The 20,566-nt window shown below is 38.0% G+C and overlaps 1 protein-coding gene across 1 annotated transcript; it reads right to left on the reverse strand.

Annotated features, from left to right (window-relative positions):
* Positions 1-1,049: 1,049 nt before the first annotated feature.
* On the reverse strand, positions 1,050-20,036 carry ankrd13a (ankyrin repeat domain 13A). The gene is made up of 15 exons (XM_049470211.1): positions 19,772-20,036; positions 17,880-18,015; positions 14,127-14,251; positions 13,050-13,095; positions 11,886-12,029; positions 11,033-11,222; positions 9,281-9,347; positions 7,844-7,925; positions 6,609-6,670; positions 6,367-6,497; positions 5,538-5,695; positions 5,226-5,372; positions 4,730-4,902; positions 3,895-3,956; positions 1,050-2,932 (listed from the first exon to the last, which is right to left on the reverse strand). The coding sequence occupies exons 1-15, from the start codon at positions 19,877-19,879 to the stop codon at positions 2,743-2,745; spliced, it is 1,821 nt and encodes a 606-aa protein (XP_049326168.1). The 5' UTR covers positions 19,880-20,036; the 3' UTR covers positions 1,050-2,742.
* Between the last annotated feature and the right edge of the window lie 530 nt (positions 20,037-20,566).

Below are 20,566 nucleotides of genomic sequence, written 5' to 3' on the forward strand. Positions count from 1 at the left end.
GTTGCTACTTTACAGTACATGGGCAGCTACAGTTCAGAGTTTAAACAAACTTTACAGACTGGAATAGCTACTGTTTAGCAGTTGGAAAACTTTACAGTACATTTGTAGACACTGTCATTAGGTCCAACAAACTTGTGGCTGGTGTAGATACATTTTTTGGATTGGACAAACTTTACAGTACATATGTACTTAATGTTTACGAGGTTGGTCAAACTTTACAGAATGTTGTTAGCTACTAGTTTTTATCTTGGGCAAATTTTAGAGAGGCAGTAGCTACTGTTGAGGGTTTGTCCAAACTTTACAGAATGTTAGTAGCTGCTGAAAGCTAGGTTAATTAAACTTAACAGAACACTTGCAGCTTCTAGCTTCTAAATTGGGCAAACTTTACAGATTGGCAGTAGCTACAGTTGAAGGTTTGGCCAAACTTTACTTTTTTTTTCAGAATTATGTAGCAAATGTTTGCTAGGTTGTACAAATATAAAGACCATTGGTTGCTACTGTTGAGGGTTAGGACAATTCTACGTTATTGGCAGTAGCTGGTTGTAGTTTGGAGAAACTTTACAGAACTTTACAGATTGGGAGTAGCAAGTTTTAGTGTGAGGGACACACTTTACAGAACATTGGTAGCTTTTATTTGCTTGGTTGGGATAAATGTTCCAGGTCTTGAAGCTGAACTAATTTTACAGAATGTCTGTAGCCAAGATTTACAGAATATTTGTAGATTCTAATTTCTAGATTGGGTAAATTTTACAGATTGGCAGTTGCTACTGTTGAGGGTTTGGCCAAACTTTACAGAATTTTGTAGCTAATGTTTGCTAGGTGTTCTAAATTAAAGAACATTGGTTGCTACTGTTGAGGGTTAGGACAATCCTACTGAGCATTGGTAGATACTGTTTAGTAGGTTAAACATACTTTACAGAACTTTACAGAGTGGGAGTAGCTACTTGTAGTTTGGAGAAACTTTACAGAACTTTACAGATTGGCAGTAGCTACTTGTAGTTTGGACAGACTTTACAGAAGGTTGGTTGCTTTTGTTACTTGATTGGATAAACTTTACAGAAGGTTGGTATCTACTGTTTGTAGATTGGACAAACTTTACAGAAGACTGATATCTACTGTTTGTAGATTGGACAAACTTTACAGATGGTTGGTATCTACTGTTTGTAGATTGGACAAACTTTACAGATGGTTGGTATCTACTGTTTGTAGATTGGACAAACTTTACAGAAGGTTGGTATCTACTGTTTGTAGATTGGACAAACTTTACAGATGGTTGGTATCTACTGTTTGTAGATTGCCCAAACTTTATAGAAGGTTGGTAGCTACTGTTTCTAGACTGGGTAAACTTTACAAAAGGTTGGTTGCTTCTGTTACCTGATTGGATAAACTTTACAGAAGGTTGGAAGCTACTGTTTATAGATTGGAAACAAACTTTACAGAAGGTTGGTAGCTACTGTTTGTAGATTAGACAAACTTTATAAACATACTTTACAGAACTTTACAGAGTGGCAGTAGCTACTTGTAGTTTGGACAGACTTTACAGAACGGTAGGAGCTAGTCGTAGTTTGGACAGACTTTACAGAACTTTACAGATTGGGAGTAGCTAGTTGTAGTTTAGACAAACTTTACAGATCTTTACAGATTGGTAGGAGCTAGTCGTAGTTTGGACAGACTTTGCAGAACTTTACAGAGTGGGAGTAGCTAGTTGAGGTCTGGAAAAACTTTACATAATTTTACAGATTGGGAGTAGCTAGTTGTAGTTCAGACAAACTACAAACTACAAACTCTTGTAAAGTTTTTACAGAGTGGCAGTAGCTACTTTTGAGGGTTTTGAGGGACATGTTTTACAGACCGTTGGTAGCTATTATTTGCTTGGTTTGGATAAATACTACAGAACTCTGGTAGCTACTAGTCTCACCTTCACAAACTTTCAAAAACTTTACAGAACGGCGGAAGCTTCTGATCAGGGTTTAGACAAGATTTTGCTACGTCAATCAAGCTTTACAGAATTCTATTAAAAATGGCACCAAATTAAAACCATGAAAGGTCCAATTTTCAAAACTGTGCTACAATTTCAAGAGCTACGAAAACAGAACAGAACCGCTATGAAAGAACACGTTTGTTGGTGAAGCACTGAAATTTCTACAGGAACCAATGAGAACCCTGAGATACGGTAACAACAGGAAAGCCCACGCTAAAAAACAAACTGAAGACACCTTACTTAAACAGTTCTGCTACTTATACCACAAGCATGAACACACATTCATTCATTCGCTCAAACACACACTCCACGTTTGGCCTTTCAGAGACGTTTACGACCACACACACACACACTGCGTCCTCAACATAATCTCATCTCAATGAAGCAGCTCAGAGTTCCTCTCCCAATCTCAGGAAGAGAGGCAGAAAGAGAGAGTTATCCGTACGATACGCGTGATAAATCTTAAAAAATAAAAATAATAATAATCCTCTGTGATCATCAGATATGAGTTAAAGGAACTGTGAAGGTCTCACACTGAAGGTTAAGAAAGGAGGAGATGTTCTCCGTATGAAGAAGTGTGAATGATGAAGAATGGAGGAGGAGGAGAGGGAAGTGGCTGCTGCATCAGAACTTGAGTGCAGATGAAGAAACCGGAGGTTTATGGCAACGACAGGAAACAAAAAGGATTCGCCCTTTTGTCTTTCGCCGGCTCTTCCTCTTCCTGCTCCTCCTCTTCCTCCTCGTCCGATATGAGCATTAACTCATTTCTCCGTGAGCGAAAGCTGCAGGATCTTCTCCAGCTCGTCCTCCTCCTCTCTCCTCCTCTTCTCCTCCTCCTCCTGAGCTCGAGCGGACATCTCCATGGCCAGCCGCAGGTCCGAGTCCGGACTGGAGGCGGAGAAGGAACTGGTGGGAGTGGTGTCCAGGTCCGGCACGCCTTCAGAGACAGTCCTGCTTGGACAAATATGGGGTTGAAATTAAGGAATAGGGGTGTAAAATAGTATTAATATTAATATAATCAAAATATCGCCGCCTGATATCATGTTTTGTAATACTGTATAGATTCCTAAAACACAGTACTGTATTTTTCACACTATAAGGTGCAATTAAAATACTTAAAACACTACTAAAAATAGTACTAAAAATCAAAAGTGCTGCTTATAATCCGGTGCTCTTTATGTATGAATTCTACCAGTCAGGTATTGAGGAGCAGTAAAGCCGCTCAGCTGAAGTACAGAGTTATACAGGAGTTTCAGTGAAGTTTCTCCAGCACTATTAGCATTAGCCACTAACCACGCTAAGTGCTAGCTCTTTTACCATTCAGAGGTGAGCATATTGGACTGTAGTCTGTGTGTTTACCATGTTAAAACAAGCTATGTGGGACGAACCGCTAGCTAATATTGCCCTGGCTTACTGGAACACTCAGGGTTCCTCAGTGTAGCACTGTTGGGTGGCATTGGCAGCTAACCAAGGCTAGAAGTTAGCTGCTAATGCTAATGCTGCTGCACCCAGCCTTAGCGTAAATCTGGGTATCTAAGCTTGCTGTAAATAAACGGAAGCGCTCTACTCAGGCAAACAAACAGTTTTCAGGAGAGAAATCTGCGTAGATAAACATCCTTGTTTGACTTTAAAATATATATATATATATTTTTTTTAAATGACTGTTTTGTTTACTTAGCTTAGCCTTACTAGTATTGCATAATACACCTTATAATCCAGTGCGCTTTATAGGCCGTGAAAATACGGTACTCAAACCAGCCATTCTGACACCAACAATTATACCATAATCACTGTGGAGATGTACTGAGATCAAACTTTCAGAATATGGAGAAATGTGACGGTTGTCTTGACCGGCACGATCTGGCTGATTAGAATAAGCAGGTGTACAAATGTACCTCTTGTGCATCACTTACCCATCACTGAGACTGTTCACCATTCCTTGTGGCAGAACTCCATTAGAATCTCCCCACGATTCCTAGAAAGCAAGAAAAAATATTCAGTAACATTTAACTTAAAAGCTAACAACTTTACAACAAACTTTAACGCATAAATATACTAGAGAATCTTAGTTAATTCAGTTGAAAATGTGAAACTCATATATTATATAGATGCATTACACACAGTGTGATCTATTTTAAGCATTTATTTCTTTTATTGCTGATTATTATTATGGCTTACAGCCAATGAAAACCCAAAAATCAGTCTCAGAAAATTAGAATATTATATACAGTAAGAACAATTGGTAATTCTGGCAGTGTGGGCAGTGTGCCAAGTCCTGCTGGAAAATGAAATCTGCATCTTCATTCAAAAGTTATCAGCAGCAGAGGGAAGCATGAAGTGCTGTAAGATTTTGTGGGAAAACAAAACTGCACTGACTTTAGACTTGATAATAAACACAGTGGATCAACACCAGCAGATGACAGACATGACTCTCTAAACCTCACTGATTGGTGGAAACTTCACACTAGACCTTGAGCAGTTTGGACTGTGTGTCTCTCCACTCTTCCTCCAGACTCTGATCCCTTGATTTACTTTAAATGAAATGTAAAATTTACTGATGATCAGTGATGGATTGGAGAGTCATGTCTGTCATCTGCTGGTGTTGATTCACTGTGTTTTATTATCAAGTCTAAAGTCAGTGCAGAGAAGGTGTGTACAAACTTTTGACTGGTACGGTACAGACATGTGCAGTATGAACCCTCAGTAATCCCTGAGATGTTTGGTTAAATCTGTGATCAGTGATGGTACCTGTGGGCTGTAGCCGCCGGACTCCAGCAGGCTCTGGTGAATGGCGTACTGCAGCAGCTCCTCGTCGTGGTTGGACACCTGGTGACGTGGACCACCGTGTCTGTTGCCCCCGCGGATACGGTAATGAGCAGGTACGGTGAACACAGAGGGACACACCTGGAACGGGACATCACCTGGAGAGAGCGAGAGAGTACAGTACCACACCACATCAATAGTTGTATAATTTATTTTTGAATGGTTCCGATACATCAGCTCACAGATCAACATCACCCTAGGAGTGATGAGGGGAAAGAGTGCCATCTACTGTAACAACCCAGAGAGAGCCAGAACAATTGTGCTCTCTCAGGGCTCTGGTAACCAATGGAAAGCTACACGGACAGGATTCGAATTGGCGATCTCCTGATCACAGTGGCAGAGCATTAGCCCCCTGGTCCACTCAGAGCCCCTACATTTACCCCTATATCAGCATGACCTACTGTTAGCTGGAGTGACGTACCTGAGGCTTCACTGCCCCGGTCTGAGGTCTCGGCGGTTGGTGAAGGCGTTGCGGATGTTTGCGTCGGGTCCAGCGGATCATCTGTGCTGCACTGGTTGACATTTCCAAATGTGATGCGAGCGTTCAGAACGTGGAACAGAGGAATTTCTGACAAAAACATAAAAAAGGGTTTTTACAGTCTGTGCTAAGGTTTGAGTCTTTGTTACACTGTATTCTTTGTTACATTTGTTATCTTAACCCAAAAATATCTATCCTATATCTATAAAAAGAGCATTTCTAGTCTTTTCTGTAGAATAAGGGCTGAGGATTCACCGATCTTGACGGGGAATCCTGGAGGGAAGCGCAGGGTGATGAAGTCTCGGAGGCGGGCGAAGTGTGTGCTGGTTCGGGCCATCAGGTCGATGATGGGGGTCACCTGCTCCACCAGAGACAGGGGGTGCTCCTCACTCATAAACAGAGTGCCCTTAAACCTGTAACACACACACACACACGTCATTTAATAAACAAGTATTTAACAATATGTAAGGATGTAAATAAGTATGTAAGGAAGTACAGAAGGAAGGAAGGAAAGAAGGGAGGAAGTATGAAAGGAAGGATGTAGGGAAGGAAGGAAGTTCGTATGTATGTAAAAAAGTATGCAAGGAAAAAAAAAACATAATGAAGTACAGAAGGAAGTAAGTAAGGAAATAAATACAGAAGGAAGGAAGTACGGAGGGAAGAAAGTACAAAAGGAAGGAAACAAGGAAGTACAGAAGGAATGGAAGAAGTAGTGAAGGAAGGAAGTACAGTAGGTACGAAGCACATTAGGAGATCAGAAGTACGAATGAAAAGAAGTACGGAAGGAAGGAAGAACATAAGGAGAGAAGGAAGTACGTACGGAAAGAAGTACATACGGAAGGAAGTGCGGAAGTATGGAAGGAAGCAAGTATGGAAGAAGGAAAGTATATGAGGAGGGAAGGAAGTTCTATGTAAGGATGTAAATAAGAAGGACGAAAAAAAGTATGGAAGGAAGGAATTACAAAAGAAAGGAATTACAAATGACAGGAGGTACGTACGAAAGAAAAAAAGTAAGGAAGGAAGTACAGAAGGAAGGACGTACTGAGGAAAAGAAGAAAGTACGGAAGGATTTGTGTTTTCTTACCTTTGGGTTCTGATGGTGAGCTCGATGGGTCGGCCGATGTCTCGGTCCTCCAGGTCGAAGTCTGGGTTAAAGTACTCCTCTGGAGTGATGGCTGTGGGGTTTGTAGCTGTGGCGTATTCTAAAGTCAAGTCCTAACAATGAAAAATAATGAAAAACAGATTAAAACCCCTCTTTTTCTTAAATACAGCATTTATTACATCAGAACAGCCACAGTGTTCAGACTGAGCAGAATCAGTGCTTACCCCCTGAGCGCTGACCTGCTGCTCTACCGTCCCCAGAAACGATTCCAGGATATTTCTTTTACCTGCAGCAGAGAGAAACACGTCAGCACTACAGCGCTTTAGAGGGCTGACCCATTATAGACATTAAAACAGTGGGACTTTTATTCTGAAGGGCATTTAAAAATGTTATATTCAAGGCAGATAAAATAAGATAAATTTAATGAATTCCCTGATTACTTTTATCCTTCTCTGCTTTCTATCAGTCAATCAATTAAATGTTTATGTACCCTCAGTACACACTAAAGGTGCACCACATTATACAGAAAAACAAATTTATAACTGTAAGTACAATTTTATAAATCAAAAGTATAGCAAGGACTCTAAAGTAAGACCACAAATTTACATGTTTAAATGATTAATAACAATAGAAATTAAATATTTCTGTGCTTTTACACTGGATATTGCTAATGCTTTAGTTTTTTAACACATTGGATTCGTCCTGTTTCTCCACTTTACTGTTTTATTATTATTATTCTCTTTCTTGCTCAAGCAAAAATGCCACTAGTAAAATATTATATGAAATAATAATGATCAGTCACTCGCTCAGATTTAGATCTTTATGCACTAAACTTGTTTTAGTGGAGAGCCAGTTAAAATGCACTTTACTGTAGAGCTGGGCAATAGGGTAAAAACACTGCTTAATGATATATTTAAAAACGTTTTTATGACAATATTTAGAGTGATGCATTATAAGAGGTTTTTCTTAAACAAACGTATGTACTTAAATTTATCCAATTAAACATGATTAATTACACCATCTGTTATTATAAGGTACTTTTCTTGTGTTCTTGGTGTTCTTTAAACACACTCTCTCAAATTAAGTCTTTATGATCTAAACTTGCATCTGTGGAGCAATTAGTGTAAATCGAAACCTGTTATAAAGTGTATATGAATAATTGTCAATTAATAAAGAAAAAAATAATTTTTTTGGAAATCAGAAAAAAAGGACTTTGAAAATGGATAGATGATGTGGTTTGACATAAAAAGTTTATAAAAATATTAAAACAAAGAGTTTAAAATAAGTGAATCCAAAGAGTGACGTATTAGAGCTTCCTGTAATAAATTTCAGTTTGCTGCTGCGCTGCAGGTGAAAGGTGTGCAGTCAGGTGTGTTAAGGTGTTTGGGGGCGGGGTAAAGGAAGAGTGAAAGTAAAAGTGAATACTTCAGAGTGAAAAAAAACACCGACGTTCAATTACTTTTTATTCTGGCCTTCTCTTCATCAGTCAGGTGCTCCGTTCTCGTCCGGATCACAACGTTCACGTTATTCACAGAGAAAACCTGCCAATACAATCAATACAATCAATCAATCAATAAAATCATAATCATTACCCAGAGACAGCTTTATTATAACCCTCCCAGATTCACAGCCAGTCACACAGCATACTTCACTTATAACTCTGTTCACTATTTATAGCTCAGCTATTGTTTCATAACAAAACACAGCAAACAATGAGAACAGAATTCTGAACCAGAGATCTAAGGATAAACAATATAAACAATACAGAATTACAATCAATTACACCTGATACCTTGATTATTTGTGATTATTCGTCATTCATTATTCTATGTTTAATCCAAATTAATGACATTTGGGCAACGACGAATCAGGACAGATTCTGTGGTTAGTCAGGATTAATCATTCTGTATTTAGGCGAGATGTATTATATTTTAACTCTGTGGTTAATCACGGTTAATCACATTTGACTGTGGTTAATTGCAGTTAATTACACTTGATTCTGTGGTTAATATCAGTTAATCACATTTGACTGTGGTTAGCCAAGATTAATCACAGGTAATTTTGTGGTTAATCAAGATGTATAATATTTTATTCTGTGATTAATCGTGGTTAATCACATTTGCGTCTGTGGTTGATCACAAATGATTATGTGGTTAATTGCAGTTAATCACATTTGATTCTGTAGTTAATTGCAGTTAATCAGTTGATTCTGTGTTTAGCAATGAATAATCACACTAGATTCTGTGGTTGCCACAATTAATCACAGTTGATTCTGAGGTTAATCATGGTTAATCACATTTGGTTCTGTTCTTAATCGTGGTTAATCCCATTTGATGCTGTAGTTAGCCACGATGAATCAAAGTCGATTCTGTGGTTAGTCGAGATGTATTATATTTTATTCTGTGGTACGAGTGGTAATTAACATTTGATTCTGTGGTTAGGCGTGATGAATCACATTTGCTTCTGTTGCTTCTGTGATTAAAATCACATTTGACTCTGTGGTTAGCCACGATTAATCAAATTTGACTCTGTTGTTAGTCACGGTTAATCACATTTGATTCTGTGGTTAACTGTGGTTAATCACATTTGATTCTGTGGTTAACTGTGGTTAATCTCATTTGATTCCGTGGTTAATTGTGGTTAATCACATTTGATTCCGTGGTTAATTGTGGTTAATCACATTTGATTCTGTGGTTAATTGTGGTTAATCACATTTGATTCTGCGGTTAATTGTGGCTAATCACATTTGATTCTGTGGTTAATTACAGTTAATCACATCTGATTCTGGACTTTGGGATTCTAACCAGCGATCTTCATACAGTAGTGTCAGCTGCTAAACCTTAATAAACACAGGTCTAGTTTCTGTAGTGATCATGTGATCTGTGAAAGCGCTCACCTTAGATTCAAACCCGTTCACCACTTCCGTCCTGTCTGTTCTCCAGCCCCAGATTCCAGATTTGCACCTGGAAACACAATCAGCATCACAATACATACAGTATCACCATCACCAACAGTGATATAAGCAACACGCTACTCTAATCTGAACACTTTTTTTTTTATAATGAATAATCTAACGAGTTATTATTCCTAATCCAGTACCGTATTTTTCGGACTATAAGGCGCACCGTATTATAAGACGCACTATCAAAGAACGCCTATTTTCTGCTATTTTTCCATACATAGGGCGCATCGCATTATAAGGCGCGTTAAGTGACACTAGAAAGGGTGCCTATATCAAAGTGAACAGGGGTGGCGCCATGTTTCCCTTCCCCCACCGGGGGTGGTCGCTTGCCGGTGGAGCGTCTCAGTATACAAAATCTAGCTCTTTCAAAGTCAAACGAGTGCTGGATGTTAATCTACACAGATTCCTCTCCTGAAAACTGTTTTTTTGGGTGAGTAACGTGCTTCAGTTTATTTACAGTAAGCTTAGATTTCCAGATGTCCACTAAGGCTTGCTGCACCAGCGTTAGCATAGCTATCCGCTAGCACGCTAGCTAGTCACCTAAACTAGTAAAGTTAACCCAAACTTAAACGACAGCGTTACACTGAGTAATCCTGCGTGTTCTGGTAAGACAGTGAGATATTAGCTAGCGATTCGTCCCCCGTAGCTTGTTTTAACACTGTAAACAAGCAGATTACAGGCTGATAAAACTCACCTCTGAGAGAGTTAGCGCTTAGCATCTAGCTAATGCTAGCCAGGCAAAGCAGCACAGACTTACAGGCCGATAACTCACCTCTGAACGGTGAACGCTTAGCGATTAGCATCTAACTCTAATAATACTGCTCCAGCAGTATTAAAAGTGCTAAATTTAGAAAATACTGATCTCTGAACAGTGAAAAAGCTAGCTAGCTAAGCGGTTAGCATCTAGCTAATGCTATTGCTGCTCTGCACGGAGTGTGTGTTTACTGCTCCTTACACCTGACGGGTAAAATTTAGATAATACTAATCTCTGAACAGTGAATAAGCTAGCTAATGCTATTTGCTGCTCCAGCCTCGGAGCTGCACGGCTCTGGACTCTGTATAGCACTGAAACTCTGTATAACGCTGCACGGAGTGTGTGTTTACTGCTCCTTACAACCTGACGAGTAAAATTTAGATAATACTGATCTCAGTGAATAAGCTAGCTAGCTTAGCGGTTAGCATCTAGCTAATGCTATTGCTGCTCAGCCTCGGAGCTGCACGGCTCTGGACTCTGTATAGCACTGAAACTCTCTATAACGCTGCACGGAGTGTGTGTTTACTGCTCCTTACAACCTGTTGAGTAAAATCCATACAAAAGGCGCACCGTATTATAAGACGCACTGTCAATTTTTGTGAAAATTAAAAGTTTTTAAGTGCGCCTTATAGTCCGAAAAATACGGTAATCAGATTAGAAAGTTACTTATCCAATAATTTTCTCTAGTAAAAGTATATATATTTGCATTTTTTTTATTTTCTTTTTTTTTGGCCTATGCGACAATTAACTCACATTTTTAGCATGAGGGTAACTTGTGTAATACCAACTTTTTAAATCAAGTAATCAATAAAGTAACTAAATTACTTTTTAAAGGAATCGTCAGTAATCAGTAAACAAAATTACTTTCTCAGGGCAGCTATGCAATCACTGATGATCAGCTACATCCTGGAACATTAAGAAATGAGAATCACCTCTCGAATGAGATGTCCTTGGTATCCAGGTAGGTGTTGACGATGGGCGTGGTCAGACGCTTGGCCACTTCCTGTTCGTTGGGCTCCATGGAGTCAAGCGTGACCTCCTCGATCTCGCGGGAGATGTCGAAGCGCTCCGTGTCCACCACCTCCTCCTCGTGATTCACCTCCATCAGCTCCGCAAAGCTGTCTGAAACCCACAGAGTACAGGGTTTCATTTCTGATCCATCAGTGCTCAGATTTATATCTTATGCTTAAATAAGGATTTATATCTACATGCTGTGCTCTTATATATTCACATTACACTTACATTATGAAGTAAATACACGTATAAGCACAGCTCTGTAGAGTATTTATTTGCCGTTAGCAAATTGCCGTTGATTGATTGACTGAAATGTACAGTTGAGTCAGTGTTCTTTAACTGAAGGTATCCTGTGTATGTATGTTTTTTCATGCTTATAGTTTTACTGTATATTAATTTACTTAATATATTTAGTCAGTTAGAATTTTATACTGCGATGAAATAGTTGTAGAGCTTTCACAACTGCCATATTGAATGGCTGACTTTTACTGACTAAAGTGTTTGATTTTATGGACGCGTTTTTTTTCTGGTAAGTAGCGTTTGTAATGTTTAAAATTATTGATATTTCCGGGGGCGAGTTGTCCAGCAGTTGCTGGTTCGAATCCCGGTCAAGCAGCTTGCCATCAGCTGCCGGAGCCCCGAGAGAGCACAATTGGCCTTGCTCTTTCTGGGTGGGAAGATGGCGCTCTTTCAAAATCGTTTTTTAAACTGTACAATTTTGCTCAGCGCTAGTGTTGGTTGGTGTGTGTGTGTGTGTGTGTGTGTGTGTACCGTCTCCTTTGAAGATGTAGCTGCGTCTGCCTCTGAGCCAGGTCATGTTCTCGAAGCCCAGCAGGGTGGCGTCCACTCTCAGACTGGCCCCGCTCTTCCAGATCCGACACACATCACTGGGACACATGTGGGACACCAGCGGGACTGTGGGCAGATTCCACACAACACCATCACACACACTCTAATACCTACATGTACATTTCTGTATAATAATATCATATAAAAAAAAAATAAGTCAGTTTACTTTTAACTGTTTGTTAGCAGTTCATTTAAGTTGCTAGTTTTGTGGTAGATTTTAGTTGACATGCAGATGACATGTCTCTCAAAACCATCACTGATCATCAGTAAATTTTACATTTCATTTGTAAATCAAGGGATCAGAGTCTGGAGGAAGAGTGGAGAGACACACAGTTCAAGCTGCTTGAGGTCTAGTGTGAAGTTTCCACCAATCAGTGATGGGTTGGATAAAGAGACATGTCATGATCTGCTGGTGTTGATCCACTGTGTTTTATTATCAAGTCTAAAGTCAGTGCAGTTTTGTTTTCCCACAAAATCTTACAGCACTTCATGCTTCCCTCTGCTACTGACAACTTTTATGGAGATGCAGATTTCATTTTCCAGCAGGACTTGGCACACTGCCCACACTGCTAAAAGTACCAATGGGCCTTACATAATATTCTAATTTTTTGAGACACTGATTTTTGGGTTTTCATTGGCTGTAAGCCATAATCAACAAAATAAATAAACGCTTAAGATAGATCATTCTGTGTGTGTAATACATCTATGTAATATAGGAGTTTCACATTTTCAAAAGAATTACTGAAATAAAGTAACTTTTCAATTATATTCTTACAATAAAAAGAAAAAAAAAACATTTAGGGCCACCCCTCTCCCACCCCTATTCACACACACACTCACACAGTCTTTATATAACAGACCAATACTAACAGGAGAAACTGCTGTAAGCTGAATGGATGGATGCTTTGCTGCAGAAATCTGATTAAGCATTTTCTATCAACATCTTAGCATTGTCAGCTCAGTCTAAACATGCAGATCTGATCAGGCTGGAGAGTCTGCTGAGTGGTGGCTGAAGGCTGCCTGAAGGAGTGTGTGTGTGTGTGTTTAAATCAGATAAATCAGAGTCAGAAACAGAGCAGCACTTACTCCAACTGGTGAACTCCCACTTCATCTCCATGTAGAAATCTGGAGACTGAAACAGAGGAGAAACTTCACATTAACACAGGAACACAATCATATTACTAAATTAATATAAAAATTAAACAGACTGCATTTGTTACAGGAGCCCTGTTTTGATTGGCTGCTCCGTACTGCATCGTACTGCATGAATTTTACAGTATGTGCTGTACTACACCCACATGCTACTGATATTGTACTGGATAATAATATCGCCGACCAGTCACAGGCTCCTGGCAAATATCTAGCATGTTTAATATATGACCTGGCAACTAGGAGTCAGGAGCAGCAGCAGCAGCAGTCTGCGGTGCTGAAGCATTTGATATTGTTCTGTGTTGAGAACATAATTACATATATAAGTACAAAAATGATCAGACATTGACAGAAAGATAGATATCAGACAACCAAATGAACCCATCCATTTTAGACTCACTTCAAGTGGGTATTCTCCACTCTAGAGATTCTCTGACATGGCAATGCTAGTTCTCCTATGCGTTTAGTTCTGGTGTGTTCCTGTTACAAAACGTGTTTTTGGTGGAGCAGCCAGGTGAGACAGAAACTGCCCACAGTGAAAAATCGTGTAATTGGTCACCCTGTGTCGCTGATCAGTCGTATGTGATGTAGCGTGAAAACCGCAACAACCGAAAACCCCATGATTACAGCACAACCACCTGACCACTCCAACTTCATGTATTGTGAACCATTATCCATTATGCATATATTTTATATATATATATATATATATATATATATATATATATATATATATATATATATTTTATATATATATATATATATATATATATATATATATATATATATATATATATATATATATATATATATATATATTATTCTTGGTTCTGTTTGCCATAATTATAAACACATTTATTCTCTGTTGGCAACTTAAAAACAGAAATAAACAAAAAATAAATATTATTAAATTATTTTCAGTGTGTTCATGATGTTTCGGACCAAAACTACTTAAACAGAAATCACAACGCTCTAAAGTCGTAAAAGAGGTGTATTTAAAGGCAGCATACTGACCTCTCGGATCTTGCACAGTAACTCTGGCACGCCCCCTAGTGCTGTGGAGGCTTTGAGGTAATCACGCCGCTGCAGAACCAGCTGCACCATCTCCGGGTCTCCGGTACTGACCGCCTCCTGGAGGACTGTGTACACAAACATACACACACACAATATATACAAACATACTGCATCAGTCAAAATATGGACACACATTCTCGTTCTAAGTTTTTTTCTGTATTTAATGTATTTTCTACATACATTAATATGATCTTTAAATAAATATATATTTTACTACATACAGGTTATACTTCAATTCCTTAAGTAATAATGTAATCAATACTAAATTAATGATGCGAGAATTATCTGGTTTTGTCAGGGTTAAGTCAGTAGGAGGTCAGTGCTGCTGTAACACAGAGCTCGGTTTCCTCACAGCCTGTTTTTCTTTCTTTATCTGATGGTTCTTCTCTATGCGAGAAACAACCCTCGAGCTGCACAGAGCAGCCATGCATACAGGGCATTCACTTTACCATAACACACACACACTCTCTCTCACACACACACTAACACACAATCACACACACCCATCTGCCAGCAGCTGTTTTTCAAGAGTTTATATTTAACTCCTGAAACTCAAAGCTTATTATTCACTTATTAAAGGAGGGGGGGGGGGGGGGGGGGGTTGATGTTTGGTGAATGGAACCCGATACGCATTAATTAACAGGATATCTAGTAGCAGCATCTAAAGCTTCCGATGAAACAGCAGATCTCTGACTGAAAAACCCCTTTAAAAAGACTAAATAACTATATAATATAATTATACTTAATGTACTATAAGTTGTATTGTATCCACTATGAATTAGCTCATTCGGTATGTACTAAGGTATTCTTCATTAAACGTGACGGTACTAAGTGCAGACAGGACGCAGACACGACGCAGACACGACGCAGACACGACGCAGACACGACGCAGACACGACGCAGACACGACGCAGACACAGGATATCCACTATAAAATGTTTAGTATGTACTATGTGAATAATAAGTGTTCAGTATCCACTATTAATAACTCAGTATTCACAATTAATTACTCAGTTTTTGCAATTTGCAATTAATTACTTAGTATCCACAATTATTTACTCAGTATCCACAATTATTTACTTAGTATCCGCAATTTTTTACTTAGTATCTGCAATTTATTACTTAGTGTCTACAATTAATTACTCAGTATCCACTATGAAGTATTTAGTATCCAATATGAAGTATTTAGTAGCCACGGTGAATTACTCACTATCCGCAAATAATTACTCAGTATCCACGATTATTAACTTAGTATCCTCAATTATTTACTCAGTATTCACTATGAAGTATTTAGTATCCTCTATTAAGTATTTAGTAACTACAGTGAATAACTCAGGATCCAAAATCAATTACTCAGTATCTCCAATTAATTACTCAGTATCCACTGTGAAGTATTTAGTATCCACTGTGAAGTATTTTGTATCCACAATTAACTATTTAGTAACCACAGTGAATTACTCAGTATACACAATAAAGTATTTAGTATCCAATATGAATTACTTTGTATTTACTATAAAGTATTTAGTACCCACTATTGATTACTCATTATCCTTCAAAGAAGTATCAAGTATGCACTCTGAACCATAGCGTCTACTAAGAAGTATTTGTTGTTATGAATGTATTAAGTAATTACTATGTAGTTATTAAGTAACTAATTACTATTCATTACCCCATATCTACTACAAATTAATATTGATGATACGACAAAACATTAAAAAAATAAACAAAAAAATAAAATAATAATAATAATAAATATTCACAAATAAGAAAAAAATAAACCGTATGCTTTCATAGACAAAATATATCGCTATCATCACAATACAGATTTTTTTTCAGCGTTGAGAAAAAGTGATGGTGATATTATTGTGTACAATATGATGTAGCACCGCTTTCTGATCTGCTATCAATTAATCAGAACCTAATGAGAAACAATCCATGTATTATATATGATATGATACAGGATAATGTAATCAGAAATCAGGTGATGTCGCAGAAAAATCACATTTAAACTGAAAATTACAGCAAAAACAAAAATGAGTTGTTTTGTTAATTATAATTACATGATCTGATGAATCGTGTCTGATCTGAGCAGACAGATGAACTAAGCAGTTAATAAAGGTCTGATCATAAACAGGTGTTGTGAGGTAAATTCCTCAGATGTTCAGCAGCTCGTGATCAGAATGCAGAAACATCATCACCACAAACATCCCGCGCCAGGAGAAAGAGGAACTGCAGCCCTAAAACCAGTTCAGCTGGAGAAACCAGTAACAACAACGTGCAGCATTTAATCAAACGCTGGGAGAATGTGTGTGTGTCTGTGTGTGTCTAGGAGGGTTTCTGACAGCGCAGGAAATTATTATATTATCTAAACAAACAAAGCGTAGTGTGTTAGCGATGCTAATATAAGCAGTTTAAACCCCAGAAATTATTATTAAATGATTTAAAATGTTTATACACACCATCACTGTGTGTTTATGGTGATCATGAAACATCAGATATAAACACCAGGGCATGTTGTAGATTGCTTGGCTATCTGATACAGATCACGATACAGGGATTACAATTTAGTAATTTAGTGCAATGGTTGAAATCAAATTTTAGAAAAAAACTGTCATAATATGGAAAAAAAACATATTTATAAAATCTGAATAAATAAAAAGCTTACTTTCTCTTTATTCAAAACAGTGAGATCTAATAACAGAGAAAACACTGCTATTTAAGTGGCCGGGTTTAAACGCAACACTTAATCAACCACTTCTGACACCAATTTTTATATATAAACTAATAATAATAATAATAATAATAATAATAATAATAATGAAAATTGATACAGTATTGCAAAACAACATATTGCAATACTTTGATATAATTCAATAATTCAATATTTTCTTACACCTCCAGTAAATAGACTGAAACTTCATGTGGAAAATGAATGCATCTCTGCATAATCAGTTAATAATATTAATAAGATGTTATTAATGAGAAAAGACCAACTACTGGTTAAAAAATATAAAAGGGAGTTTTCGTAACTCCTGAGGGAGTTCTCAAGATCTGCTAGTGGAGAAACCACCCCTAAATGTGGAGATCTGTGCAAGTGCAGTAGCCAGAACAAGCAAAAAAAATTAAGTTATAATTATATTATCATTATTGAAACAAATGCAACACACTGTTCAGAAGGTGTTTATCAGTGATTTAAAATGTTTCCGAACCGGTAATAAGGCCTTACAGTACATTAGTCTCTTCTTAATCAAACTCATAGAAAGTTGCTCACAAAAGAATAGAAATAACTGCCTGAAAGTGTTGCAAAGAAGTGAACTGACCTGCCTATAAAAACTTTTGCGATTTCACTAAAGGACAAACAAGTTCATAACAAGTTCAGGTAGAACTGTGGGTCAAATATATTGGTATTTTGATTTATAGTATAATTTTTATTTGTGATACATTATCCATTGTTGGAGTCAAATATATGAATATTATTATTAAAACAAAGGCACTCTAAACTCCCTAAACTGCCCCCAAATTAGATTTATTAAAGTTACTGCTTCATTACTACATTCACATGGTGACGCTACAATCTATTGAATAGGGTTAATAAACCTGCAGTGAAGTATATTCGTTGTTAAATTGTGTGAAACTGAAACACCAATAAATTAATTAATAATGCCTGGTATTTTGTGTGTTTTTAACACCCACCAGTCCAGTTTTTGGAATTTTCTTTGGTCACCTCAGCTCCATGTCTCAGCAACACTCGGACGGACTCCAGGTGACCCAGAGACACGGCCAGGTGCAGCGGGGTCCGGCCCCGGGGGTCCACCTCCTCTACGTTGTGCTGGAATCCAAAGAAGAAGATTTATTTGGATGTGTTATTCGGTACAACAGTTTTTTCCCCCAATTTAGCTATGCCGATAATCCCACCCAATCAGCAATGCCCCAACACCAGAAGGGTGAAGTGTAAAGCATTGTCGAGTAGCATCACAGCGCTAACACTCGGAGAAAAGCGTAGCGACTCTGTTCTGATACAGCAGCTCACAGACGCAGACTTGTGCTGATCCACATCACCCTAGAAGTGATGTGGGGAGAGAGCGTCATCTACTGTACCCACCCAGAGAGAGCTAGACCAACTGTGCTCTCTTAGGGCTCTGGCAGCTGATAGCAAGCTACATGACCGAGCTTGCCTGCATGATTCGAAGCAGCAGCAGCATCTTAGTCCGTTGGACCACTCAGATCCCAAAGTTGAGATTTTCTCAACTTTACATACTTTGTTCATATCTCCAGCAGTGTAAACAGTTCTGAACACGACAGACAGCTGATTATTCCTCCCCTGTTTAATGTGATGTAACTTTGATTAAATACAGAGATAACTCTGAAGATAAATGAAGCATGAATTAAAGCAGCTGATGGCTTCATAGGTAATAAACCACGCTAATAAACACACACAAAAAAACACACACTTGGGCGACACAAGCTTCAGAGTCTGAACCGAAGATAATGTGTTTCTATTCTGTATATTTAATCCGGTCAGTTTTGGTTTCACACTGTTGTTTAGTGACTGAGAGCATAAACAACTGTTTAGTGAGCAGTTCAAATCCCTAAACTCCACACTGATTGGTTTGTGCCTGCACGGCGGAGACACTTTTTAGCACAACACCTCTTCTTTTTTCTTTTTATTTTGTTCAATGGGTGAAGATAGTCTGTCTCCGCTTGTGAGCCATCACATCATGTGGGACACTGGAGTTCAGTTACTGGTCTGGGTGACTATACAGTGATGCACCAATAAGAGTCATTGGGCAAGACTTCTAACACTCCAATGGCCAACTCTGTAATAGAAATAACCTTGTAAGTCACTCTGGATAAGAGTGACAGCTTAAAATGCCATAATCCTTCCCTCCAAACATATAAAATCCATGGCGTAGAGGGTTAAATCTTCATCACTGTAAATTGGACACATTGATTTACAGCAGGGTCCGCAATAGGAGCATCTGAAAGGCTGTGTGGACATACAGTGTAACTATATGTGGCTAATCTATAGATAACTGCTCCAGCTAATAGAATACAAACAGGAAGTCTAGAGGCAACAAATAAACCATATATTATACCATATCTATATATATATTAAGCTAGGTTAACTAAGTAATATAACTAAATTAAATCAATTAACTAATTAGCTAATATGAAATGAACTAACGTTAATCTAAACATAGCTAGCTAACAGTATTTCCAATTAAGCTAGCTAGTAGCCAGTGTAATAAGCCCTAATATCTAAAGTATAAACCCAATTTTAATCCCAACAACCAGCTCAAAATATATTTAAAGCTACATTTAAACAGTTAAACACCTTAAAGTTTGGATTTTTTTTTTTTTTTGTGTTTTTTAAACAAATTAATGTAACCTAGTTAGATTAGCTACCCAGGCTAAAGCTAAAGCTAAAGCTAACAGCACTGTGTTAGCCAGCACTGCTAGCTTAACCAATTTGTCTAGCTGTGATTTATCGAGTTATTACAGCCTGTAAACTAAAATAAATAGAGTTAAAGCAGAATTAAATAAGAATTAAATCTGAATTAAAGCTTTATTAAAGCAGTACTGACCGTGGGCAGCTCCCTTTCCAGGCTCCTGTAGTCATTCTCCCACACCAGGCAGTGCAGCCGAAACTTCAGCCTGAAATCCCCCGGATCCTCCTCACTGCAGCTCAGCATTTCCCCTGGCTGTTCCTCCTCTATTACACCGACCCGCAGCTGCAGAACCCGGGGAGACTCTCAGCGACCCGCCGCTGCATTTACTTTACCCTGAACCACAGCTAAAACCCGCAGGAGCCGCTCCAAACTTCCACAACTAACTTCTGTACAAAACAACGACCTGACAGGACCCGACCATTACCGCCCAACGCGGGGGGAGCCGCTGGTACAGATTTATAATTTAACAACATAATATTAAAACTAGAATCGCGTGATTAGCTAAAAATCTTATTTCTAAAACAAGTAATAATTTTAAATTAATATACATGTTTTTGTAGCATTTTATTTTATTTTACTTACGTATTAATTGTTGGTACTTTCCGGGTCTGTTCCTATTCCGCTTCCCCTATTCACTCGTTCACTCGTTCACTCGTTCTCTTCATGCTCCCTTCACGCAGTTTACTTTTTAGCTAATCTACAGAAATAGCAATTTATTTTTTTACTATTTTATTTTGTGATGCTGGTTGAAAGAGAAAAAAGAGGACCAACTCAAATATTTAAATACGCCACACTTTTTAAAGCTAAGTTACTAAAATAAAATAAAAGAATATTTTAGGTAAATATATATAATTTTATTAAATATATTTTTATTAAATATATTTTATGTAGCGTGTTGGTACCGTACGGGTCTGTTCCTAACGATAGCTA

The sequence above is a fragment of the Astyanax mexicanus genome, chromosome 22 (assembly GCF_023375975.1).
Source record: "Astyanax mexicanus isolate ESR-SI-001 chromosome 22, AstMex3_surface, whole genome shotgun sequence".
Classification (NCBI taxonomy): domain Eukaryota; kingdom Metazoa; phylum Chordata; class Actinopteri; order Characiformes; family Acestrorhamphidae; genus Astyanax; species Astyanax mexicanus.

Bases quoted from the DNA above. Each gene is read 5' to 3' on its own strand.
- ankrd13a (XM_049470211.1), bottom strand. From the start codon at position 19,879: ATGCTGAGCTGCAGTGAGGAGGATCCGGGGGATTTCAGGCTGAAGTTT. The intron at 13,096-14,126 runs GTCAGTATGCTG...CCTCTGTTTCAG, and splicing joins TACTGTGCAAGATCCGAGAG to TCTCCAGATTTCTACATGGA. The intron at 5,696-6,366 runs GTAAGAAAACAC...TGTGTGTTACAG, and splicing joins CTCACCATCAGAACCCAAAG to GTTTAAGGGCACTCTGTTTA.